The sequence below is a fragment of the Mrakia frigida genome, assembly GCF_051309035.1.
Source record: "Mrakia frigida strain ATCC 22029 unplaced genomic scaffold BDY24scaffold_21, whole genome shotgun sequence".
Classification (NCBI taxonomy): Eukaryota; Fungi; Basidiomycota; class Tremellomycetes; order Cystofilobasidiales; family Mrakiaceae; genus Mrakia; species Mrakia frigida.
Window position 1 is genome coordinate 236,312 of NW_027481260.1, and position 23,809 is coordinate 260,120.

At 54.9% G+C, this 23,809-nt stretch overlaps 6 protein-coding genes across 6 annotated transcripts; 4 read left to right on the plus strand and 2 right to left on the minus strand.

Annotated features, from left to right (window-relative positions):
* Window positions 1-362: 362 nt before the first annotated feature.
* Window positions 363-4,278, plus strand: NOC2 (mRNA-binding ribosome synthesis protein NOC2). Its single transcript, XM_076641061.1, has 13 exons — window positions 363-397; window positions 491-505; window positions 599-795; window positions 933-984; window positions 1,095-1,200; window positions 1,311-1,762; window positions 1,937-2,057; window positions 2,221-2,507; window positions 2,624-2,737; window positions 2,855-3,043; window positions 3,131-3,300; window positions 3,451-4,024; window positions 4,146-4,278. Exons 1-13 carry the CDS (start codon window positions 389-391, stop codon window positions 4,257-4,259), a joined length of 2,400 nt encoding a protein of 799 aa, XP_076495350.1. The 5' UTR covers window positions 363-388; the 3' UTR covers window positions 4,260-4,278.
* Window positions 4,279-4,643: 365 nt separating this feature from the next.
* On the minus strand, window positions 4,644-6,204 carry BDY24DRAFT_393540 (GNAT family N-acetyltransferase). The gene is made up of 3 exons (XM_076641062.1): window positions 5,910-6,204; window positions 5,389-5,789; window positions 4,644-5,271 (listed from the first exon to the last, which is right to left on the minus strand). Exons 1-3 carry the CDS (start codon window positions 6,101-6,103, stop codon window positions 5,120-5,122), a joined length of 747 nt encoding a protein of 248 aa, XP_076495351.1. The 5' UTR covers window positions 6,104-6,204; the 3' UTR covers window positions 4,644-5,119.
* Window positions 6,205-7,831: 1,627 nt separating this feature from the next.
* BDY24DRAFT_111641 (uncharacterized protein) lies at window positions 7,832-9,738 on the plus strand. The gene is made up of 2 exons (XM_076635856.1): window positions 7,832-8,255; window positions 8,725-9,738. Exons 1-2 carry the CDS (start codon window positions 7,911-7,913, stop codon window positions 9,370-9,372), a joined length of 993 nt encoding a protein of 330 aa, XP_076495352.1. The 5' UTR covers window positions 7,832-7,910; the 3' UTR covers window positions 9,373-9,738.
* Window positions 9,739-10,404: 666 nt separating this feature from the next.
* BDY24DRAFT_416374 (GNAT family N-acetyltransferase) lies at window positions 10,405-11,429 on the plus strand (the record flags this gene model as incomplete). Its single annotated transcript, XM_076643578.1, has 3 exons — window positions 10,405-10,598; window positions 10,736-11,136; window positions 11,278-11,429. 3 exons carry the CDS (start codon window positions 10,405-10,407, stop codon window positions 11,427-11,429), a joined length of 747 nt encoding a protein of 248 aa, XP_076495353.1.
* Window positions 11,430-11,857: 428 nt separating this feature from the next.
* On the plus strand, window positions 11,858-15,098 carry BDY24DRAFT_393546 (uncharacterized protein). Its single transcript, XM_076641063.1, has 15 exons — window positions 11,858-12,493; window positions 12,584-12,751; window positions 12,832-12,932; window positions 13,000-13,088; window positions 13,168-13,364; window positions 13,458-13,580; window positions 13,652-13,717; window positions 13,797-13,816; window positions 13,904-14,143; window positions 14,231-14,276; window positions 14,385-14,458; window positions 14,542-14,564; window positions 14,633-14,644; window positions 14,722-14,765; window positions 14,847-15,098. Exons 1-15 carry the CDS (start codon window positions 11,951-11,953, stop codon window positions 15,042-15,044), a joined length of 1,944 nt encoding a protein of 647 aa, XP_076495354.1. The 5' UTR covers window positions 11,858-11,950; the 3' UTR covers window positions 15,045-15,098.
* Window positions 15,099-15,292: 194 nt separating this feature from the next.
* BRR2 (ATP-dependent RNA helicase BRR2) lies at window positions 15,293-23,809 on the minus strand. The gene is made up of 16 exons (XM_076635858.1): window positions 23,667-23,809; window positions 23,442-23,555; window positions 21,673-23,221; window positions 20,295-21,544; window positions 20,132-20,213; window positions 18,816-20,021; window positions 18,225-18,247; window positions 17,751-18,144; window positions 17,344-17,676; window positions 17,248-17,269; window positions 17,003-17,164; window positions 16,478-16,920; window positions 16,304-16,407; window positions 15,979-16,229; window positions 15,808-15,897; window positions 15,293-15,724 (listed from the first exon to the last, which is right to left on the minus strand). Exons 2-16 carry the CDS (start codon window positions 23,519-23,521, stop codon window positions 15,624-15,626), a joined length of 6,090 nt encoding a protein of 2,029 aa, XP_076495355.1. The 5' UTR covers window positions 23,522-23,555; window positions 23,667-23,809; the 3' UTR covers window positions 15,293-15,623.

The window sequence follows — 23,809 nt, forward strand, 5'->3', positions numbered from 1 at the left end:
TTCCTCCTGATTCTGAGAGCTCCTCGTTTCCTATCACCCTTCAGGTGATGCTCAAACGAGCTTGTTGAGGGTCTTTGACAACCTACCTGCCACGAAGCCCTTGAACGACGAACGAGCAGGTCGAACCGGGACGAGACGCGTCGCCTTTGCAGCTTCGATGGGCCCGAAGAGAATTTGCGACGATTTCCAACCCGACGAGTTCAAACAAATGGTTCCTTCCATCTCCCTCCCTCCGAAGTCCTTGCTGACGAAAAAGCTTGCTCTCAATTCCTCGGTGAGCTCGACCATCTCTCGTCTTCCCCCTGCGGAGAGAAGGGGTCTGGACGAGGCAGCTTCTCGAATTTCGCTTCCTTTCCCTAACCAACACCCCTCTTCCCCCTTCCCAGCTATGGCCAAAGTACGTCTGAACGCTCCTCTACACCCTGTCTAACTCAGCCAAAAAAAAAACAGAAACTAACCGCTCGTCCTCCTCGTCTTGCTTGCTCTCCAGAAATCTTTCAAGAAGGTCAGCTCTCTCCTTTCCTTCCCTCCCTCCTTCCCTCCCTCTCTCTGTGTCGAAGCTCACTTCCTCCTCTCTTGGTCTTGTTCGTTTCTATAGTTCGCCGGAACTGGTAAACTGAAAGCTGTTATCAACTCTCGACGAGAGCACCAGAAGAGTCGAAAGTTGATCGAGGGCCGACAGAAGAGGAAGGCGGGAGCGAAGGGAGTCAACGGAGGAAAGGGAGACGACGAGGACGACGAGGGAGAGGGAGAGGACGGAGAAGAGGAGGAGTCGCATGGCAAGAAGGCGAAAGGGTGAGTCGCAAGGGTTTTATTTGGAGTCTTTATGGACGGGAGGGAGGGAGCAGAGGGAGCAGAGGGAGAGGGAGGAAGGGAGGGAGAGTCGAGAGAGCTGACCTTTTCGCTCGTTTCCTTTCGTTTCGTCGATAAAGACCCAAGAACGTCGATGACCTGATGGGTGCTTCGTTCATGGAGGATTCAGAGGTGAGTCTACACATCTTCAATTTTATTTTTGAGCTATAGGAACTCCTTCGAGAGCTCGCGCGTTCGAGCTGACCTTCTTTCCTCCTTCTCTTCTTCCTCTCCTTCTCTAGGACGACCTCCCCGCTCCCGCTGGACAAGGAGACGACGACGACGAGGGAGACGATGCTGAGCTCGACGATACCGATGATGATTTCGCTTCTATCGACGACATGGACGGTGAGTCTTCTTTTCATTTCCTCCTTCGCTCCCTCCTCGTCTCTCGTCGCCGCGACTCATCGAGCTCACTTCGTCCCTCGTTCCTCTTTTTGTGCGATCGTTTCCTACAGAGATGGAGCAATCTCACCTCCAAGCCCTCTCCACCCTCGCCGAAACCGACCCCGCGTTCTACAAGTACCTCCAGGAGAACGACAAGGACCTTCTCAACTTTGGTCAGGACGGTTCCGACGACGAGGACGATGCTGCCTCTTCCGTCGCTTCGGACATCAACGCTCCTCCTCCTCAGCACGAGTCCCTCAAGGCCAAGAAGGCTGCTAAGAAGCTCGCTGCTGCTTCCAAGTCTACCGAGGGAGAGGACGACGACTCGGAGTTCGAAGGATTCGAGGGAGGAGAGACGGACGATGAGGATGACGAGGGAGGGGACATGATGGGTGGGGAGGATAGCGAGGATGAGGATGCTAAGAGGGGGAAGGGGAAGAAGGGGAAGGGGAAGGATGCGAAGAACGCGACGACGGTGTTGACGATGGAGATGTTGAGGGGGTGGCAGAAGGGGATGTTGGAGGTGAGTCTCGTTCTTTGGTTTCTTTGTTCGGAGTCCGTTTGGGGAGTGGGGTGGGCGGCAGGGGAGGAGGGGCGGGCTGATGGGATGTGGGCGAAGAGGTGGTTCGGTTTTGCGATGGATCGAGGCAAGACGAAGCTGACTTCGTTGCTTTGTTCGTTCGACGCGTCTCTCCAGAAACGATCCCTCAAATCCCTTCGGCGACTTCTTCTCGCTTTCCGAGCTGCTGCTCACTCCAACGAAGACGGAGAGGACTCCAAGGCTCAGACTTTCGCTTACGATATCGAGGATCCTAAAGGTTCGTTCCCTTTCTTTCCTCAGGAGCACTTGCTCTCGTCTCCGTGTCGGTCGAAGTCTGCTCCTTTCCTCGAGCTCGCACGAACCTGACTCCGATCGCTTCTTCTTCACCCTTCTTCCACCTCTCTTCCTCGACATCTCAACCACCCGTCCCATGTTCACAGTCTTCAACAAGCTCATCCTCACCACCCTCAAGTACACTCCTCTCCTCCTCACCACCCACATCCCCTACCGGCTCTCCCCTACCACCGGTCGATACAAGCTCCTCAAATCCCCTCCTCCAGCTCTCATGAAGATGCTCCTCTCCTACGTCGCCAACCTCCTACACCTCATCTCCCAGCTTCCCGACGATGGAGGAGCGAGTGGGTTGTTGAGGGTTTGCTTGACCGAGAGTGCGAAGATGGTTCCTTGGATCGGTGGAGCTAAGAAGACGGTTAGGATGTACTTGAAGGTGAGCTTTGAGGCACTTTCCAAGTTGAAAGAGTTGATTTGACGAAACGAGACGAGACGAGACGAGAACGAAACTGACGCATCGCTTGTCGCTCTTCCATTCCTTTTTGTTCGCAGACTCTCCTCGAGCTCTGGTCCTCCGGTTCCGACGGAACTCGAATTGCTTGTTTCCTTGCCATCAGGAAGCTCGTTTCCGCTGGTGACGAGGGAGTCAAGGATATGGTCCTCAAGGTTCGTTTCGTCTCTCTTTTCGTTCTTCGTCTCGTCGACCTCTTCGCTCCGATTTCCCCGTCCCCTCTCTACTCGCTGACTTCTCTTTCTTCCTTGCTTCTCTCCTCGATCTTCCAGGGAATCTACCTCTCCCTCCTCCGAACCTGCAAGGCCACCTCCATCCACACCCTCCCCTCCATCAACCTCATGAAGAACTCTGCGTCCGAGATCTACTGCCTCGACCACTCGGCTGCTTACCAGCACGCGTTCGGATACATCCGACAGCTCGCTGTTCACTTGAGGAACTCGATGAGGGTTAAGACTAAGGTTCGTTCATCTTTTGTTCGGTCGGTCGAGACGCGTCGAACTCGAGCTGACCTCACTTCTCTCTCTCGCTATTGTTGTTTCGTTCAGGACTCGTACAAGGCTGTTTACAACTGGCAGTTCGCCCACTGCATCGACTTCTGGTCCCTGGTTCTCTCGACGGCGTGCAGCAGGGAGACGAGGATTCAACGAGGAGGAGTCGAGAGCGAGCTTCAGCCTTTGATCTACCCTCTCGTTCAGGTTACTCTCGGTGTCATCCGGTGAGTGTTCGATCGTCTCTTTGCTCCTCTTTTTGGTTCGAGCCAGACTCTCGCAGTCATTTCTGTAACGAAACTCCCGTCGCTCCTCGTTCGTTCCCTCTGCTGACTCTCTCTTCTTCCTCTCGTTCCCTTCCCTGCTCTCCTCACCAGTCTCATCCCCACCTCCCGCTACTTCCCTCTCCGATTCCACCTCCTCCGATCTCTCCTCCGACTCTCCACCCACACCAACACCTACATCCCCTTAACCCCTTCCCTCCTCGAACCCCTCTCCTCCGCCGAATTCACCCACAAGCCCAAGCCCTCCACCCTCACCCCTCTAGACTTCGAATACCACATCCGAGCTCCCTCCGCCTACCCTCGAACCCGAGTCTACCAGGACGGTCTCGGAGAGGAAATCGCCTACCTTCTCCTCGAATCCCAAGCGCTCATGTCCACCTCGATTGCGTTCCCTGAGCTGGCGATTCCGGTGATCACGGCGCTGAAGAGGTTCGTGAAGAAGGGGAAGAACGGGAAGGTCGGAGGGATGTTCAAGGTGTTGATTGAGAGGATGGAGGGGAACTCGAAGTGGATTGGGGAGAAGAGGAAGGGAGTGGAGTTCGCGCCGAATGATCGAGGAGCGGTGGAGGGCTTTTTGGAGGGTGTCGAGGTGGAGACGAGTCCTTTGGGAACGTACTGGAAGTTGCAGAAGAGGGTGAGGGAGACGAAGAGGAGGGAGGTGGAGAAGGTGAGTGCTTTTTCGTTTAGTTTTTGGATTCGAGGCCAGATTGCTTTCTTGCTCGCTCGAATTCGTTCCACTGACTCTCCACTCCTTTGTAATTGTGTGCATGTGTCTTTTGTTCGATCAGGCTGCCCGAGAGGAGCGCGGACCTGAGGAGGATGGATCGGAGGGAGAGGGAGAGGACGAGGAGGAAGAGGAGGAGGAGAGCGAGGCTGAGATGGAGATGGAGGACGACGAGTAGTTCATTTGGTTCTTTCTGGGTTCCTTCATTATCTTGATCTGATCTTACACTGCAATACGCTTCCCGATGAGGGGAGGAGGGAGGGACCGTTCATGGTAGAGAGAATCGAGGCGACTCTGCGCGGACGTTCGAGTTCTAGCTCCAGCGAAGAGATTGTCGGCTTCGAGATTCCTTGGATGTTGAGACTCACAGGCCAGATTTTTTTCAGCCCATTGTTTACAAGTGAAGGGGAGAGGGGAAGAGGAAAGGAGAGTGGGGACGCGCTCGAGGGTCACCTTCCATCTTTTGAACCCCATGCCAGTTCTGCATCCGAGAGATGCCTACTTTGGAAAAATCGGGCAGTCTTTCGAGCAGAATTTAATCTTCTCAAAAGCCATGCAGTGAGTGTCCAAAGTGCGAAAAATCGCCTCCGTCGTGGAGGGAACTCCATCTCGCAACTTGTGAGCTCAGCCTTCCCGCCCTCGGGCACTCGATCGCCATGTACCATTTCTGTTGTAGCCTTTCCGGGTGGTGGAATCAAATTCGAGGAGGCAAGAGTCGGGAGGTGAGCGAAAGAAACCAGAGAGAGTTCGACGCGTCGTACAAAAGTCTTCCTTGCGAGTGGAGAGGCCATTCCCTCGTGAGCTCGAGATGGTGCAAAGAGAGCCTTGCGGTTAGGATCAAGCTTCTGAAAACTCGGCAGTTATCAGGAGAGGAAGAGGGGTTGTCCTCAAATGAGGGGGAGGACTCGATGAAAGACGAGCTCAGTCTGACCTCATGTTTTCTCCCTCCGCTGAACCTCCCACTCCAAAGCCCGAACGGACACATCCCCAATATCCCTATACCCTCATCTACTTCTAAGCGAATCCCTCTATCTATTTCTAAACCTTCCCGTCGAACCGTCCCCTCTCCAACCTCGCACTCTCCCTCGTCCCCCCTCCCTTCGCCTCCGGCCACGGTACCGTAGCTACGTCGACGATCTCGTACCCCAGGTTCGTAAGTAACTTTAAGCTTCCAGGGTTGTTGGTTTCGACTGTAAAGACGATCAGCGAGAGCGAACGGAACGACGGAACGAAAGTCAGCCCTCGACCGCGACGACGACCACTTCCCTGCTCAGAGAGAAGAAAGAGCTGCAATCCAAGACACTTACCATAAGCTCCCCAGGTCTTCACCCTCTTCTCTTCCTCACTGCCTTCCCAAACTTCCCAAAATTTCGTCAACGCCTCGACGCACTTCCCCACGACTCCCTTCCCTGCAAACTCCTTCAGCAGAACGTATCCAACGTCCATCACTCCGACTTTATCACCGTCAGTCTTCTCGTCGTGAGAAGCCCAGATCCCTATAGTTCCGACGAGCAGCCCTGCTGAGGTCTCTTCTGGCGAGGACGACGAAGAGGACGAGGGTTCGGAGGGAACGAGTCGAATGACGTGAAAGATGTTGTCTTTGAGGACAGGTGCTGGAGTAGAGAGGTTGAATTGGAGGAGAGGAGAAACAGTGGAGATGTGGGTTGACCATTTCGCTATCGAGTCGAGAGCGTCGGTCTGGAGGTAGCTGGAGAAACGAAGGGAGGGAGAGGTGTGAGCTCAAGGTTTCCTTCCTTCTCTTCGCTTGCCTCGTCCTTCGTTTCGCTTTTCCGATGGCAGAACAGAAATAGTACAGACTTAAACTCACGGATACGGCGTTCTATGCAGCCTGGATCCAATTTCAGGCTGATTAAAGAGATGAACCAGACGATCTCCATCTGTTGAACGGACGGGCGTGAGTCGGATCGAGTGCGAGGAGGGAAAGCGAGGAGAACCGATCAGGAGGTAGGGTTCGTCGAGCTCGGAGTCCCAGAGGACGTTCGGCGAGGAGGAGGAGCTCATCTCAAGGGAAGAAGAGGAAGCAAGTGGATGAGTGTTGAAGGAGAGAGGTCGAGTCCCGGAGGGCTGAACTTCGATTCAGTTTGTGACTCGGAGGGCTGATGGAACGCTCGCATGGGACACAAGGGAGATTCGAAATGCTTTTTTGGGGGGCAGAGGGATGATGATTTCCGTGAAGATCTGCTCAGAGAAGCGACAGACACAGATTTGCTTCTCCGTTGAGCCCTCGAGGGAAACTTCTCCTCCTCATGAGCTGTCCGACTTTTCCTTTCCCTGGTCTACGAATCGAGAAGCATGAAGTAGGGTAGACGAAAATCTCACTCTCTGGTCATGCCCTAGCAACTCTATTCTCTGCAAGTCGGAGGAGCAGATCTTAGAGACTTCGAGCTGCAGGTACGCTCTCAGACGCGTCGTTGAGCTTCGACTCCCGCGTTTCATCTCCTCCCTTTTTACCTTGTCGTCCATCATCAGTCTCGAGATTAATCCTCTCATTGGCCACCCGTGAGGAGACTTATCCATCAATCCGTTGGATGAAGAGGCATCGGTCCTGAGGAAAAGGAATGCAGAACCGAAGAGCCGCGTTTCTGGTTTTGCTCAGCTAGGGATTCAAATGTTGGTAGGCGAGATCATGTACTCAGGACCCTCGAGAGAGACACATTTTCGTGGAGTCCCAGCTCTATGTATACCTCCCTTCCTCGACTGAGCTTCAGCGATCACCAAACCGCGCCGGCGAGAACACGTCGCTCCCTTTCACGACTTTCCCTCTTCCCCATTTTCTTTCGCCCGCCGAAAGCGCTTCGATGAGCAGTCCCTCTTCAATCAGCACCCACTTACTGTTCCTCGACCTCCAGAAGCTTGCTGAAGGCTAGCCCATCTCCCTCTCTTCCAGAAGAGACGCGAACCCAAACAATCCGCCGTCGAGAATCTCGTCTCGGTTCTCGTTCCGACCTTTCGCTTGATGAAAGCTTGATCGAGAAGATCTTCTTGGTGCTTGTCATTAAACTTAGCAGTGCTAAGAGAAGAGCTGGATCGGTACCTTCGTCCGTGAAGTGAAGCTAAGGGCGGCAAGAGAGAAGGAAGCACGCAAGGGGGGGGGGGGGGGGAACGAAGGAACGACGCGTCCGGGTGATGTCGCATGTTCCTGGGAGAAACAGAGTCGATTTTGTTCGGTTCTCAGCGGTCGCAGTACGTCGAGATGGACTAGCAGGCAATCGAGAGGTCCGAGGAAGAGCGAGCTCGAGGGAGAAGGGAAGGATTGTTCAAAACAAGCCTGAGACGCAAGATCCGACTTCTTCCCTTCGAATCTTCGACGGCGTTTATCGACGTCTTTGCTTCCCCTCCTTCGCGTAGATCGGCTCGAGTTGGCTCAAGAAGAATGACTCTTGAGCATCGCTCAACCCCCCTTCTATACTTCTGGGGCAGCGGCAAGAGAGAGTGGGCTGAAAAGCTCGGGCGGTTCGGTGAGAAGTCAATTTGGAGGTCCTCTCTCCCCCTCTTCTTTCACCGACCCCTTGGCCAGGCTTTCTCTCTCTCTTTCTCTCTTTCTACGACGCGCAGAGGGTTGAGGAAGACTCTCGAACAGATCAACAAGCGAAAGGACATCGAGGGAGGAGAGGAAGATAGAGTACGAAAAGACGGACCGGTAGTCTAGAGGAGAGGGAAACCAAACACCCTCGGAGGGGGAGACTTCGGACGTCGCGTAAAGCCAGAGCCGGAGAATCTAGCTGCTGGTAGATAATTTTTCCTCGTCGATGACGGTGAGCTAGTAGCAAAAGTAGATCTTCGATTGAACTGCTGACTCCTCGATTTCATGACGGTGTTTTCTCGAGATCGTCTCAGAAAGATATTTGGCTCGCTCGTTCGTTGCCCGCCCTCGTTCGTCCGTCGCTTCCCTCCCAACCTCCATCCCAATCCACCCTTCAGAACTATCCTTCCTTCTTTCACTCCTTCAACCTCCACCCACTGCCTCACCCTTCTCTCTCTCTCTGCCCTCCTCGCTTCTCTATACATCCTCCATTCGAATCCCTTCCAACCCACACCCGACCCACCTTCGACGACTCTCTCTCCCATGGCGGCCATCGACTTTGATGACCTCGTAGCGACGATGAAAGGAAGCGGAATAGGACAAGAAGCTATGGATCTTAGAGCTCTTCATGTGAGCACTCTTCCTATCCACTTTGATCTCCTTATCGATTAGAAGGGAAGGGAGGATTTGCAGGGCAAAAGGGAGGGAAGGGAGAGGAGAGAGCACGAGCGATTCCTCCCTTCGATGGATGGATTCCTCCCGGGGAGTCGGCCCGCGGCTCGTTCTCTCTCTCCCTCGACTCGTAAAGACTGCAGAGGAAGGTCTACTCCCTTGTATACTACCCAGAGAACATACTTTGCCGTACTCTTTTCCACTGGGAGAAGGAGAAGAAGGGAGGGACGGAAGAAACGGAGAGGCTCCAGCCTGTAGCCGTCGTTCCTGGGGCCTCCCTCTCCCCCCCCCTTCTCCTTTCCGCTGCCCGTTTCTTCTTCCCAAGAAATTCTGCAGCTGCCGGCATACATCTCTTCTCCTTCTGCTCCTTTCAATCTACATGCTGATACCAACCTCGTCTGTTCCCGTTCGGTCGTTCTCTCTCCAGGCTCATCTCTCGCAGACCCTCTTCCTTCCTCCTTCTCACTCTCAAGCTGGACAGCCCACTCCTCAATCCTCCTACTACACCAACCCTCCTCCACCACCCTCCTCGCTCAACTCTACAGCTTCCACCTCCTACAACATGAACAACTCCACCTCCTACCATCCTTCAAGTTTCAAGTCCGATTACGAGGGCGGCAAGAGCAGCTTCCCATGCCACTTCGACGGCGGAGGAGCAACGTCGAGAGGACCCATCCCTGAACGAGGCTTCCCTCCTCCTTCCTCCTCTGGTTCTCCCTTTGGTCACCACCAGCCCTTCGGCTCCTCTCAGGCCTCCTCCGGAAACTCGTACTCCAACTTCTTCCCTCCCCAAGCTCCCTCCTCCGGCTCGAATGCCTTCGAATCCTCCGCTCCTCCTCCCACCTCTCCGTTCGGTCGTCAAACTCGTTCGCAGACTCGAGCAACAGCGTCAGCTACCCCTACACCTCCAGATCACTACCACCAGGAAAACCAGCAGCAGCAGCCTTTCCCCGGGATGAACTTTCACAGCGGTCATGGAGCTGGAGGCAGAGGAGCTCCTCCCCCGACACCTCGGTCGTTGAGTTTGGTCAGAGGTGGTGGCAGAGGGTCGGATGACGTGGAGATGGGTGCTTAGGTTGGACTGGGACGAAGATTTTCTCATGGACACGCCAGAGAACGAACTGGTGAGTGCTTTTCCTTCGGCTTAATTTCGGTGCGAGCGACGAGGGAGGCTACAGAAGGCGACGACGACACGCGCTGAGACTTTCTTCTCTTCCCTCTCTTCACCTGTCATCTTCCAGAACCTTAACCTTTCACTCCTTCTCAAAACTCTCCGCCCACTCGACCCACCGATTCATCCTACTCGGCGACGTCCTCCCTCGCTACCCACCCTTGTCTCCCCTCCACTCCTCCCCTGTCGACTCCGGAACTCTCAAACTGGTCCCTCGCATCGCCCTCCGTCGCTTCCCTCCCCTTCTCGACCGTTCTCGAACCATTTCTCCACATCCACACTATAGACAACACAACGCCACCCCTGTTCCTTACGAACCGCACGTTTCTCACTACCCTTTCTTGGCCTTTCCTCCTCTCTGTACCGAATCGAATCTCGCACCCACACACCCTAGAAGTCTCCCATCGAGAGACGCACACACACCACCAATCTCTCTCTATATCGCCTTGACTTTTATTTACGTTCTCTGCTCATGCTTGCTTCTTATCCTCTTCGTGAACCCAGCAACCCTCACGCTCTCTCCCACTCTCCCTCGTTGGGCTTTTTTCGTTTCTCCTTCATTCACGTCCCGTCCATGGTTTTCTTCTCTTTCACTTGCTTTGCTACGTAGCTTTCTCCTCGCCCACCCTTCTTGGAATGTACGACCTTTCGCTGTCTCTATCTTTCACTTGCGAACGAGAACGAGCGAAAGAGGAGAAAGTCGACTCGGGCCAGGGACAAGACGCGTCTTTCCTTGAGTCTCTTTCAGACGCAGGCCTTTTCTGTCTCTTCTCTGAACACAACTTCCAGAAAATATGCAATCGAATCTCCCTTCTCTCTTGGAACTCACATCAGCCTCCGAGTCACAAACTCGAAGCTCACGGCTTCAGCCCTCACGAACTGAACCTCTCTCCTTCCTTGAACACTGATCCACTCACTTCCTCTTCTTCCCCTAAGATGAGCTCCTCCTCCTCGCCGAACGTCCTCTGGGACTCCGAGCTCAACGAACCCTACCTCCTCATCGAATCTCCTCGCTTTCCCTCCTCTCACTCGATCCGACTCACGCCCGTCCGTTCAACAGATGGAGATCGTCTGGTTCATCTCTTTAATCAGCCTGAAATCGGATCCAGGCTGCATAGGACTCCGTACCCGTGAGTTTCAGTCTCTATGCTTCCTGTTTTGCGGGTCAGAAGCGGAGGGAAGGAGGGCGGGAGGGAGAAAGAGGATCGAAGGAAGGAAACGTTGAGCTCACACCCCTCTCCTTCCTTCCCTCCCTTCGTTTCTCCAGCTACCTCCCTACCGACGCTCTCGACTCGATAGCGAAATGGTCAACCCACATCTCCACCGTTTCTCCTCTGCTCCACTCCAACATTTCTACTCCAGCACCCATCCTCAAAGACAACATCTTTCACGTCATTCGACTCGTTCCCTCCGAACCCTCGTCCTCTTCGTCGTCCTCGCTAGAAGAGACTTCGGCAGGCGTGCTCATCGGAACCATAAGAATCTGGACTTCTCACGACGAAAAGACAGACGGTGACAAAGTCGGTGTGATGGACGTTGGATACTACCTTTCGAAGGAGTTCGCAGGGAAAGGAGTGATGGGGAGGTGTGTCCAAGCGTTGACGAGCTTTTGGGAAGCTTGGGAGGGTAGGGAGGAGGACAGAAGAGTGAAGGCCTGGGAAGCTCATGGTGAGTCTTTTCAACTCGAGCTGCAGCTTGGTTCTGAAGCCGACTGGACGAAGGAGAGCGAGGGAGATGGACACGGTCGCGTCGTTCTAGGGCTGACTTTCGTTCCGTCGTTCCGTTCGCTTTCGCTCATCGTCTTTTAAGTCGAAACCAACAACCCTGGAAGCTTAAAGTTACTTACGAACCTGGGGTACGAGATCGTGGACGTAGCTACGGTACCGTGGCCGGAGGCGAAGGGAGGGGGGACGAGGGAGAGTGCGAGGTTGGAGAGGAGACGGTTTGATGGGAAGGTTTAGACGAGGAGGTCGAGTAGTATAGAGATTTCAGCGAGTACTTTTAGGGTTTCCGTGTTTGACCCGTTGGGAAGGAGAGGTGCAGATGGAAAAGAGGGCAGGAAGAGCGCGAAGGAGAGGAAGAAAAGAGACGTGACTCGAGTCAGACGGCTCGACTTCGCGTCGACTTGTATTTCCTTCAAGTCAGAGTAGCCCTCCTTCCGTCTCGCACTTCGACTCTGAGGCGAGAGAGAGAGTCGGCGTGGTGAAGGGAGTGGTTCCAAACTTCTCTTTCCACGCGTTCGAACTCCTGGTTCTTGCTTTTGGAATGACGGCAGCCTTGTCGGCAGAAATTCTCTGGCCAGAAATCTTCCTAAGGCGAGATAGTCCTGACGTTTACGTTAGCAGATCTTCAAGCAAGATCCACAGCAAGAAAGGCAGACGAGCCACGACAGGCGTCTTTTTATAAATGAAGGATGAAATGAGCTTCGGGGAGGTCCTCCCTCCCTTCCTGTAACCACTCTTCCCTACAAGGCCATCCTTGCATGACCCGGATAGGCTGGCTCAACACCGACGATGGATATCGTCTCCTAGCTTCCTCTTCCACCGTTCGCTCCCTCTCGACTCTTTTCTCGACCACCTCCCCAGCTCGACGTCGACTCTTCTTTGCCTTCTCCTTCCTCCTCCTCCTCTCCCTCGCCTTCCTTCCACACATCTGGGGCAGCACCATCTATCACGAACCTCGAATTGTCTCTCCTAAAGCCAACAAACTTCTCTACCAACACCAGGAAGGACGGTGTCGTTTTGAACGACCAACCGAGGGATTGAGCGAGAGGGAGCGAAAGCTCGTCTCTTTCCTTCGCTCGAGGGATGGCACTGGGTTGGGAGGAACGGAGTACTTGGGTTACAGGGACAGCAAAGACGACGGAGAGTCGTATCATCCCATGTTTGATCTTCTCAGGGAGGGAGAGGAGAAGTTTGAGAAGATGGTCGAGAAGCGGAGTGAGTCGCTGGAGGAGGCCGTCGAGGAATATCGAAGGAGGTATGGACGACAACCTCCGATAGGTTTCGACAGGTGGTGGGAATATGTGAGTGCCGCGAGCTACTACTGGAAGGAGAAGTCGAGATGAACGAGAGCTCCAGCTGACTCCGAGCTTTCGGTCTTTCCTCTCGTCTAGGTAAAAGAACACGACGTCCTGTTTCCCGACGAGTACGACGAGATTGAGAGGTCTCTGGGTCCCTTCAGGGCTTTCACGAAGGAGGATCTTGCTCAGAGGGTCAAGAAGGCAGAGGAGCTTCCGGATACGGTTATTCTGCGAGTGCAGGGAGGCGAGGTCGATGTCATCGTGAGTCCGTCACCGCTTGTCACTTCGCGTCGAACATAATGTTGTCTGACCTTGCTTTTTGAACTCTAACGCCCTTGTAGTACACCGCAGGTCGATCTCCAAACGACTACTGGACTCATCGACGAACAGATCCTCAATCCGCGCTCATCGAACCCATCACTCAGTTTCTTCCTGACTTTACGTTCGTCCAAGCTCCCCTCCTGTTTTTCCTTCTTTTGCCGAGCTGACTTGGCTTCTCTAATCCGCAGACTCGTATTCAGTCTCAAAGATGAGCCTCAATTCATGTTCGATCATGAGCTCAGAACTCAACTCCTCGAACTCGTCTCGCACAACCAGAGTTCGTCGCGTCTCGTCTCCCCTCCTGAGCCTTGCCTCTCGAAGCAGAACTCACCGACTCGCTTCGTCCCCGACTACAGCTCTTCCACTCTCCTCCAAGATCGCGTCGGCCTCAGCTCGATTCCCGTGGCCTCGATCCTGCCCTCTCTCCTCTCCCCTTCGACAAGGCCTCACCGAGGCCTCTCTTCACTCCTCCTTCATTTCCGACCATCGCTCCGCTCAAGATCCCTGCCTACATCCTCTGATAGCTTCTGGCCATGGTTTCTTGCTCGATCAGGTTCGTTCGAACCAGCTCGCCTCCTCCGTTTCCTCGCTCGGAAGTTCTCACTGACGAGCTGCCTTCTCGTTCTTCGTTTTCTCGCTTCTTCAGAAGGGAGAGTGGACTTCCCCGGCTCCAAAGTTCTATCGGACGGCCGAGGAGGTGCTCGGGCCTGTGATGTGCCTCAGTAAAACAGCGAGAAACAGCGACGTCCTGGGAGTTCCTTACGACGAGGTGAGTTCGAAAGTTCGAAACTAGAGCCCGTGCGTTTCCAACGCTCACTTACGTTCGGTGTTGGTTTGTAGGGCGACTTTAAGGAGCACGCTGAGGACGACGTCAAGTGGTCGAAGAAGAAGAGCGATCTGTACTGGGTGAGTCTCGATCTTTTCCCTTGTTTTTTTACGATGGATCTTAGGCGTGTGACTAAACACCTCGTTTTGTTTCCTTTAGCGAGGTCACGCAACAGGAATGTACGTCTCCTCGTCGTTTCAGTCGCGTCCAAACCCCCGACTCTCCGCTGACCTCTCGGATCTTCCTCCTCCTGCTTTCCGAAACAGGGAGAAGTCCTTGAACCACGGAATCTCTTGGAGAAACTCTCATCGTCCCCGTCTCCACCAAACGCTCGGATCTACAGCATCTCTGCCTCTCGTTCCAGTCCTCCTGGCGAATCCCGAGACTGGGAAGGCCGAGACGCGTTGGTTCGCTCCTAAGACGCTCAAGGAATGGGGATACAACGTTCGATTGAGTGGAGGACCGATGCAGTGCGATAATGGGGACGGGACGTGTAAGGAGATGGGGTGAGTCAGGCGAGAAACAGAACAAGCGTCGACAAAGTCAAGAGCGACGATAGACTACTGACCTCGTTCCCTTCGACCGACTTCCAGAGCTGTTCTCGATTTCGCTGCTGAGGAGTCAGGAAATGAGGTGTTTGTGAGTCCGAAGAGTCGGTGGAAGGAAGGTAAGCCGTAGTCGACACTGCGACTGACGCGTCTGTTGCTTTCCCTTCCTCGTCTTTCCCACTGTTTCCTCCTTCAACAGAAATACAAGTATATCTTCGACGTCGATGGAAACGCCTGGACGAGTCGATTCCAACGCCTAATGCTCACGAACAGGTGAGCTCCTCACCAACCAAAACCGCGTCGTGGTTTTTCCCACTGACTGACTCTCGCCCTTTCTTTCCAACTCGGTCTCAAAGTCTCGTCTTCAAGTCCACCATCTGTAAGTGCAGATCACCAAGGCTCGCTCGGATAGAAATCGTAGCTGATCACGCCGTTCTTCTTTCGCAGTCCCCGAGTGGAGTAAGCGACGCGTCTTCTGGCTTACCCTTTTTCGCCTCCTTCTTCTCTGACGACTCTCTTCCCCCCTTTTCTTCAAGACTCGGACATCCTACCTGCCTGGTTTGCATACGTGCCTATCAAGGTGACTCGGTCCTTCCTTCTCATCGTCTCTCCGCGTCTCTCCGTCTTCTCGCCGCTGACTTTTCATTTCCCTCCCTCACAGATGGACTTCACCGATATACCTTCCGTTCTAGCGTTCTTCCGAGGATCTCTAGGTCAATCTTCGAACGATCCAGGAAGAGACGACGTCGCTCGTCGGATCGCTGCCAACGGGAGATGCTGGGTCGAGAGGACGTGGAGGAGAGGTGCGTTCTGTTCTCTTAGTCCTCGAAGGTGCTCTCGCACTTTTCTCCAGCGCTGATTCAGACTCTTCATTATCCTTGCTGCCTTACAGAAGATCTCGTTGCCTACGTGTTCAGGCTTTATCTCGAGTGGGCGAGAATTCAGAACGGGGGAGACGACTTTGTTTTGTAGATCAGACGTAATAGAATCAGCTCGGATCGATCTGCTTGTTCTACTCGTAAGAAATCAGCTTCAACGCAAATGTTGCACATCTCGATTCTCAGCCTCAGTCTACCTTTCAACCCTGAATCAGACGAACGAACGACGCGTCGGCGACTCCCCTCTTGTTGTTCTTCCTGAGTCTCTGCCTCGGGCGATAGACTAGCTTCAACACCAACGACCGAGCTCGTTGGCACTGCTGCCTCTCCTTGATGCTTTTCAAGCCAAGAAGGGTTCAGAGGCCGTCGACTCCCCGCTCGCTCTCGTTGCGTCGGGATGCACGAGAAAGGACATAAAGAAAGAAGAAAGAGAGATAGAGAGAATAAACGATTCAAAACCCTAACAAAGTTAATACAGAAACACACCTCACCAGCCCCTAACACCGATAATCTAGCCCTCAAGAGATCTTCTCCTTCAGCTTTTTTCGTCCTTCCACTCTCTACTCCGCCATCTCCTCGTCCGAATCCTCCTCCTCCGACGAATCCTCTCCCTCGAGAACGGTGATAGGATCGAGATCGAAGGACTGATCGGCTCCGAGATCTGTAGCACAACAAAAGAGGGGAGTCAGTCATGAGCAGAGGAACGAGAGAAGCAAAAGCGAAGAGCGATAAACGAAAACGCACAACTGTCGGAAACGAGGAGCAACCTCAACTTGTGATCTCCCGCTGGGAGCGAGACCTCGAGCTTGACCTTGAGAACGGTGGTGAGAGTGACTGTGAAGCAGGGAAGGGTAAGTCAGCGTTCAGCCTCGAACGAACGAAGAAGGAAGAGGGGAAGAGGGAAGCGCGACTCACCCTTCTTGATGGCCGACAGCGACTTGCCCGATCCAACGACGAGCCAGAAAGCAGGTGTCTTCTTGGCGGGGTAGTAGGGAGCAACGACGGACTGATCGTCCTCAGCAGAAGCGTCCTCGTCGGCGTCTCGGTCGAGGGTGATTCGAAGGGTGAGAGGCTTGGAAGCGGTGTATCCTCCCTCGTCCGCCTCGTCGATGGTGTAGGTGACCTCGATAGAAGGGTAGGCGTTGACGAACTGAGCAACGTCTCGCCTGAGAAAGCAAACAGAAGAAGAAGAGGGTCAGTAACAGACGAGAAGAGGGAAGGAGAGAAGAACGAGACGAACATCTGCCTCGTGTCGAGTCGAAGAAGGTCGTTCCTCTGCTCGTCCTCGAGCTCGGTGATGTCGTAGACGGAGGTAACCTCGGCGGCCTTGCATCGAGAGATGATCTGAAAGAGAGATGAAACCGAGGTCAGCTCGAGGTTCGGAAGAAGAAGAAGAAGGACGAAAAAGACTCACCTCCGAATCGAAGTGAGGAATCTGCTTCAACGGCGAATCCGTCTCCCACATGGCCTGGATGCACATCTGCGACAGATCCATCGCTCCCAAAGCACTCATGAACGCGTTCGACGACATGACGTCCACACAAGCTGAGAGGAGGCCGATGACCTTTCCGAGGATGACAGCCTGGTCGGAAGCGAGATCGGCGGGGAGGACCATCCTCGAGAAGTGAGCCTGAAGGAGAACGAACGTCTTGAAGTGAGGGGACTCGTAGTCCTGGGACTCGAGCTTGACGGGAGATCGGTCGTAGATCCTCTTGAGGATGATGTCCTCGTGGTGACGGATGGGGACGTCCTCGAACTCGGACGACGACGAGACGATCTCGAGAAGACCCTTGAGCTTCGTTCGTTCGCTGAGGGACATGCTGAAGATCTCGACGGTGACGTTGGAGATGTAGTAGTCTAAGAAGAGAAGAACAAGAAGAAGAGTCAGACAACGGTCGAGAGACGAGAAAACAAGAGGAAAAGAGGGAAGGAGACTCACAAGCAGCGATCATTCCCAAGTTCAACGGCGAGGTGTCCATCTCGTCCTCGATGGTGATGCACTTCGAGGCGACCAGAGCGTTGAGGGTCTCCTCGACGAGCTCCGAAAGGTGATCCGAGAGATGTCGATGCGAAGTTCCCTGCAGGTTGTAGTAGACGGGGTCTGAACGAAGGAAGAAAGGAAGTAAAGAGGTCAGCTCGAGAGCTCGACGCGTCGAGAGGAGAAATGCGAGACGAGAAACGAACTCTGCGACATCCGACGGTAGAACTGGAGGGAAAGAAAGAAAGCAGGAGTAAGTTTCGATTCCTCGGGGACGAGAGTGAAGAAGAAGATCTGCTCACCCAAGTCCAAGTGCACCAATCGACCGCCTCCTGCTTGTTCTCGATCGTCTTCGCCACAATCTCAGCGTTGAAGTGGTCGTGCAGCATCGCCGGGAGCTGAGACTCGATGGGCAGCGCCTCGCTGAGGAACTTCTTGTAGAACTCCTTCCTGTTCTGCTGGAGCATGAGAACGCATCGAGAGTTGGTGTCCTTCGTCGGTCGACAGGCTCGTCCCATCATCTGGAGGAGATCTGCGACGGGGTAGTCGGCGTATCGATGATCCTTTCCGTCGAAATACTGAACTCCCATGATGATGACCATGTAGGCGGTGACGGGGAGTCCCCAGGCGGTGTCCTAAAATAAACGAAAGGACGAGGTCAGCTCAAGAGTTCGACGCGCCGAGAACGAGAAAGCGGAAAGAGACTCACCTTCGAAGCGACGAGAACCTGAATAGCTCCCGACTCGAACAACCTCTCGACGGTCCTCTTGTCCTGCTTGGAGAGAGCCTCGTGGTAGAATCCGATTCCGTAGGCGAGCGTCTCCTTGAGAGCCGAGTCCTGGATCCGATCGAGATGAGGTTGGAGATCCTCCTCCTCGATGTTGAGGAATCGCTTCCCTTCCTGGTTGGCGAGGCAGTAGGTGAGGATGTCGTTCGCAGTAAGCTTGCACTGCTTTCTCGAAGGGACGAAGGCGATGACGGGCTTCTTGCCAGCCCAGTCGTTGATGGCGAGGTAGGCGGGTTTGGCCATTCCGAGCATGAGCGAAGGGAAGTGAGGGATGTCGTAGCTCTGGATGTGGATGTCCATGGGGAGAGGTCGAGTGCTGAGGAGAAAGAAGGAAAGGACGAGGAGTCAGTTCGAGTTTCGAAGAAGAAGAGACGAAGAAGAGGAGAGAAAGCTCACCTGGGAGCGAAGTTGAAGACGTTCTGCGTCGAAGCTCCAAGCCAGTCTCCGAGGTCTCGAGCGTTCGCAAGCGAGACACTGCAGGCGACGATCCTCGTCGGGTTTCCAGTCTGGGACGAGACGAATCGAGTTCGAGAGATGAGAACCTCGTAGGCGGGTCCGACGGCTCCTCCGATGAGCTGAAGTTCGTCGGCGATGAGGAGTCCAATCTCGGTGACGGCCTTCCTGACGTTGAGCTTCCATCTCCTCGAGAGGTTGTCCCACTGTTTTCGAAGGAAGAAGAAGAAGGAGGGTCAGTCCAAGTCGAAACGAAAGAAAGAGAGAAGATCAACGAACCTGAGCTGGTGTGCAAACCACGACGTCTGCCTTCGACAAGATCCTCAGGTCCGCTGCCTGCTCTCCCGTCAACGACAGAACCTTCTTCCCCAGTCCTCCAAACTTCGAAGACCACTCGGCAACCCTGAGATCGACCATCTCCTGATACGGCTCGACGCACACGGCCTTCCTCGGCTGAGGCTTGGACCAAAGTCGAAGGAGAGCGAACTCGGCGCAGAACGTCTTTCCTGATCCCGTAGGAGCTCCGATGAAGACGCTGTCGTCGGTGGTGTAGAGAGCCTGGAAGACCTGGGTCTGAATCTTGTTGAACGACTGAACCGAGTTGTAGATCTGTTCGTACTCCTTGTTGTGAAGGGCCGAGACGGGGAGGGGTTGGAGGTCGAGGAGAGGCGTGTGAGGAGGGAACTTCTCGGGGAGGATGAGGTGCTTGAACGAGACGGCGAGTCGAGTTTCGGCGTGGAGCCATCGATCCGAGACGAAGGAGATGAAGTAGTTGGGAGGGACGGGGTCGTGGATGGGGACGGTGAGGGTGAGGTGGTGTTCGCTCTTGTCCTCGTCTCCGGTAACGTACTGCTTGCGAAGGAGGAACTGATCCCTGACGAGGATGATCTCTCCATCGACGTCCTCGACGGTGACCCAGAAGAGCTGCGAGCCTCCGTGGAAGTTGTCGTCCCACTGGAAATCGGGTGTGATGGTGAGGTCGATCTTGAGGAGGGATCGAGTGAGAGGAAGGACGTGGGCCTCGAGGTTGAGCTTGGGGAAGTTGTGGACGAGCTTGTGGACGAGCTGACCGACGTTTCGGTTTCCGATCCTCTGGACTCCGATGAGTTCTCCGAGTTCGGGAGGCGAGAGGTCGAAGTATCGGTACCACGGGAACTCCTTCCTCTCCGCTCGTCGGATAATGTCCGTCGGGGTGTTCTTGAACTGACGAAGGGGAGTCATCGATCCCCACATCCTCCTCTCGACCATCTTGCACATCTCGAGGGCAGCCTTGGTAGGAACGGCCCAGTTTCGTCGAAGGCAGATCTCGAAGATCGCACGAAGGATTCGTCCGGCCGACTGCTGGACGTAGACCATGTCCGAGACGAGAGCGTATCCGTCGAGCTTGAGCTGGGAGATGTAGGCTTGGAGGAGGACGTTCGTCTTGGCCGTAGGCTCGTCGACTCCTTCCTTGACGGGGATGGGGACTCGTTCGATGAGCTTCTGGAGCTCGAGCTTCTCCTCCTGTCGAACGGGGATCATTCGGAACTCGTGCGAGAGGGCGAAGACTCGGAAGAGCTCGAGCATGCCCATCGTGGGTCGAAGATGCTGGTTGTAGGTGGTCATCGAGGCGTAGGTGACGTAGTAGTGGGAGGCGATCTTTCCGAGTTCCGTCGAGGTGAAGACTCCCGTCTTCCTGTCGTACTTGACGAGGTTTCCCTTCTCGAGCATGACGGCGGCGGTGTGGATGATGTCGGCTCGCTGAGGAAGAGAAGTAGAAGAAAAAGATAGAGTCAGATTCGAGATAGACGAAGAAAGGTCGAGGGAGAGAGGGAGGGAGAAAAGGAAACGAAAGGGAAACGAGAACGAACCTTCTGCTCGAGAGCATCGTCTCCATCCATGTAGTCGGCTCCGACCGAGTAGAGAGCGGGCTCCTTGAGCATTCGGACGTAGCTGAGAGAGAAAACGAAGAAGAAAAGTCAGTCGAAAAGCTCCGAAAAACGCGTCGAGGAATCGAACGAGAACGAAACTCACAGGTAGGTGTATCCGAGCCACTGAACGGCCTCGTCTCTGTTCCTGACGTTTCCAAGGACGATCTCGGCGTTGAGGTTATCGACGAGTCTTGAGACGAACTGGGATTCGATGGGGAGCTGCTGGTTCATGAGGGAAGCGTAGTAAGGGAGTTCCGACGCGTTGGTGATGATGATTCCCTCTCCGAACGTGTCGAACCTCGGTCGTCCAGCTCGTCCCAGCATCTGAAGAACGTCCTGAGGGGAGAGCTCGACCCATCGTCCCTTCTCGGGGTTGTAGACCTGCGTTCCCTTGATGATGGCCGTGTGAGCGGGAAGGTTGACTCCCCAAGCCAGGGTCGCGGTGCAGACGAGGACCTGGAGGTGACCCTTCTCGAAGAGTTCCTCGACGTCGGCTCGATCGACGGGCGTCATTCCGGCGTGATGGATTCCGAATCCGAAGGGGAGGAGGTCCTTGAGGTTGGGATCCGTAGCGTCGGCGGCGGCTTGAAGGAGAACTTCTCGAACGGCTCCGTCGGGCTTGACGAACTGGGTGATGGTCTCCTTCTCGAGAGCGAGATCTCGAATGAACTTTGCCGTCTTGGCGGTTTCCTTCCTCGAGTGGACGAAGACGAGCGTCTGTTCCTTTCCGGCGTACGAGAGGACCTTGTCGTAGCAGACCTCGTTCATGATCTGGAATCGCTTGATCGGCTTCTTCTCGGTGACTCCGATGAACTCCTGCTGGAGAGGGCACGGCCTGTAGGATCCGTCGAAGTAGAAGAGTCCCTTCTCGAAGTCGACTCGGAGGAAGGTAGCGACGTCCTTGTAGTTGGGGAGGGTGGCCGAGAGTCCAACGAGTCGAACGGGGTCGCCGGTCTGCTCTGCTTTCCTGATGGTCCGGGCGATGATGGACTCGAGGACGGGTCCTCTCTCGTCGTGAAGAAGATGGATCTCGTCGACGATGATGAGACGGACGAGGTTGGTGTACGAGGTTTCGGTGCTCTTCCTGGTGATGACATCGTACTTCTCGGGAGTTGTGACGATGATCTGAGTCTCCGAGATCTGCTGCTTGGTGAGTTGACTGTCTCCCGTGAGCTCTCCGACCTTGATTCCGAGGTAGCCGAGTCGCTTGTTGAACGTTCGAACCTGCTCCTGGACGAGAGCCTTCATCGGCGAGACGTAGATGACCTTGAACGAGTCGAGGTCGATGACTCCCGTCTTGTCGTCTCGGAAGGACTCGATGGCTCGAAGGATGGTGAGGACGGCGACGTTGGTCTGAGAAGAGAAGAGAAGGGATGAAGAAGAAGAGAAAGAGTCAGCAACGGAATGGAAGAAGATCGACCGAAGGAAGGGAGGAAGGAAGGAGAGGAGAGGAGAGGAGAAAGGGAATCGAAGAGACTCACCTTTCCAGCTCCAGTAGGCGCACAAAGAAGGATAGGCTCGTCCGTTCCGAAAGCGATAGGGTAGGCCTTGGACTGGATGGGGTTAAGCCTGCTCGACTCGGTTCCGAAAGCCTTGTGGGTCCAGCTGGGGAGGTCCGAGATGTTGACGAGGTCTCCTTCGGCGACTTCCTTCTTCTTGGGCGCAGGGACGGTGATCTGATCGTAGCCTTTGAACGAGACCTTGGACGACCCCTTGGGAAGAGCGGGCTTCCTGTTGGAGTTGAGATGAGCTCCCTCGGTGAAGATCATGCTGTTGAGATCGACCGTTCGACGAGGTTGAAGTCCGAGAGCTCCAGGAGCGAGGGTCGCCTTGGGTTTCGACGACGACGAGGAAGCCTTGGTGGACTCGTCTCCGTCCACGTCCATAGCGTCCGAAGCGACGGCTCGAGCGTTCCTGGCTCCCGAGAGCTCTCGAAGGATCCATCCGACTCCCTTCTCCCTCATGGCGACCTCGACGTCCTTCTTCTCCTCCTCGTTGGATCGAGCGAGCTTGGTGCACCAGACGATGGCCTCCCTGTTCTTGGTGAGGACTCGAACGAGATCGAACTTGTCGTAGTTGAAGAGTTCCATGAGTTCGTTCTCGCAGTCTCGAAGGTTGAATTCCGAGGAGAGGGTAGCGAGGGCCTTGGTGGTGAGGTCGGAGGACGTGACGGGATCAGGGTAGGATTTGGCGACGAGTCGCTGGAGGTAGAATCCGTCGATGTCGTGAGGGGAGATGATGTCCGAGGGAGCAGCCTTCTTCCGAGACTTGGTAGCGGTAGAGGAGGATCCGAGGATCATGTCGTCGCCTTCTTCCTCTCCCATCGTGGCAGGTCCGTCGGCGTCGAGGTCCTCCTCTTCCTCGTCCTCCTCCTCGTCGGAATCCTCCTCGTCTCGAACCTCGAACTCCTGTCCGTCGTCGTCCTCGTCGTCGTCTTCTCCCTCGAACTCGACCGCGACTCCATCGTCGTCGATGTCTCCCTCCTTCCTTCCTCCTTCAGCTCCCTCTCCGACGTCGTCCTCTCCCCAGTCGGTGATCTTCTTTCCGAGGTTGGCGAACTGGGAGAAGGTTTCCGTCTGAACGTTTCCGATGATGTCCTCAATCTCCCTCTTCTTGTCGAAGTCCTTGAGGTCGTCGGCCTTGAGAATGTCGATGATGGTGTCGGTGGCCGAACGAACGACGTCTGCAGCTTGATCTCCCAGCGAGCGATGGACCATGCCGAGGATGAGCTCGAAGACCTCCCTGGTCTCTGCTGTTTTCGGCCTGTACGAGACTCCTTCCGAATCGAGAGCGGCCTCGAGGATGTCGGCGTAGGATCCAGCCTGACCCGCTGAACCTGCTGCTCCTCGTCGAACGGATCGTTCAGCGAGGTCGGCTGCTGAGGCTTTGGCTTTCGCCTTTGAGACGGCTTCCGTCTTTGGCTTCTCTCGACCGACTCGAGTTCCCATCTGCTTCTGATCGATTCGTCCGACGAGGGACTCGGCCTCTCCCGTTGGCTCGAAGTCTCGACGAGGGATCTTGGACCGATCGCTGGAGGGAGGGAAGGAGGTGGTGGAGGTGGAAGGAAGGGAAGGAGGAGGTCGTCGAAGGATTGGAAGGTCGCGTACAAGAGGAGGGATCGATATAGAAAGAGTGATAGAGAGAGCGTAGAGAGAAGAAGCATAGGAAGATCAGCTTGAAGTTCTCGCATCATCCGGATGGATGGATGAATCGATAGAAGGAGGGAAGGGGAGGAAGGAGTTGAACGTACGTTTGGAGGACGAGCGAGGAGAGAGCTCCATAGTTGTAACCACTGAGATCAGGCGCCTTCTTCCCTGAGTTTCCCGACATGATGGAGGTGCGTGAGAGGAGGGTAGTAGAAAGTCTGAGCGTAAAAAAAGGGAGCCGGAAGGGAGGTCAGACGCGGCGAAGGAGGAAGGAAGGAGGAAGATGGAAAAGTCGAGACGAGCTCGTCGCGTGGGCACGATGGACTCACCTCCTTTCGCCTGTAAAGTTGAAGAGTCGAGGGAGAGGGAGAAGGAGAAGAGGGTGGAGGGAGGTGTGCGAGGGGGAGAAGCTCGACTAAAGGGAAGGGTGGTGGGTAGGGAGAGAGAAGAAGGAGAGAGGGAGGGAGAGGAG

Coding starts and splice junctions, on each gene's coding strand:
- NOC2 (XM_076641061.1), top strand. Junction 985..1,094: donor CGTTCATGGAGGATTCAGAG/GTGAGTCTACAC, acceptor CTCCTTCTCTAG/GACGACCTCCCCGCTCCCGC. Junction 3,044..3,130: donor CGATGAGGGTTAAGACTAAG/GTTCGTTCATCT, acceptor TGTTTCGTTCAG/GACTCGTACAAGGCTGTTTA.
- BDY24DRAFT_393540 (XM_076641062.1), bottom strand. CDS start 6,103: ATGAGCTCCTCCTCCTCGCCGAACGTCCTCTGGGACTCCGAGCTCGAC. Junction 5,790..5,909: donor CTGCATAGAACGCCGTATCC/GTGAGTTTAAGT, acceptor TCGTTTCTCCAG/CTACCTCCAGACCGACGCTC. Junction 5,272..5,388: donor GAAGACCTGGGGAGCTTATG/GTAAGTGTCTTG, acceptor TCGTCTTTACAG/TCGAAACCAACAACCCTGGA.
- BDY24DRAFT_111641 (XM_076635856.1), top strand. CDS start 7,911: ATGACGGTGTTTTCTCGAGATCGTCTCAGAAAGATATTTGGCTCGCTC. Junction 8,256..8,724: donor TGGATCTTAGAGCTCTTCAT/GTGAGCACTCTT, acceptor TTCTCTCTCCAG/GCTCATCTCTCGCAGACCCT.
- BDY24DRAFT_393546 (XM_076641063.1), top strand. CDS start 11,951: ATGACCCGGATAGGCTGGCTCAACACCGACGATGGATATCGTCTCCTA. Junction 12,494..12,583: donor TCGACAGGTGGTGGGAATAT/GTGAGTGCCGCG, acceptor CCTCTCGTCTAG/GTAAAAGAACACGACGTCCT. Junction 12,933..12,999: donor CAGTTTCTTCCTGACTTTAC/GTTCGTCCAAGC, acceptor TCTAATCCGCAG/ACTCGTATTCAGTCTCAAAG.
- BRR2 (XM_076635858.1), bottom strand. CDS start 23,521: ATGTCGGGAAACTCAGGGAAGAAGGCGCCTGATCTCAGTGGTTACAAC. Junction 18,248..18,815: donor TCTACACCACCGACGACAGC/GTCTTCATCGGA, acceptor GCTTCGACGCAG/AACGTCTTCAACTTCGCTCC. Junction 17,677..17,750: donor AGGTTCTCGTCGCTTCGAAG/GTGAGTCTCTTT, acceptor CGTTTATTTTAG/GACACCGCCTGGGGACTCCC.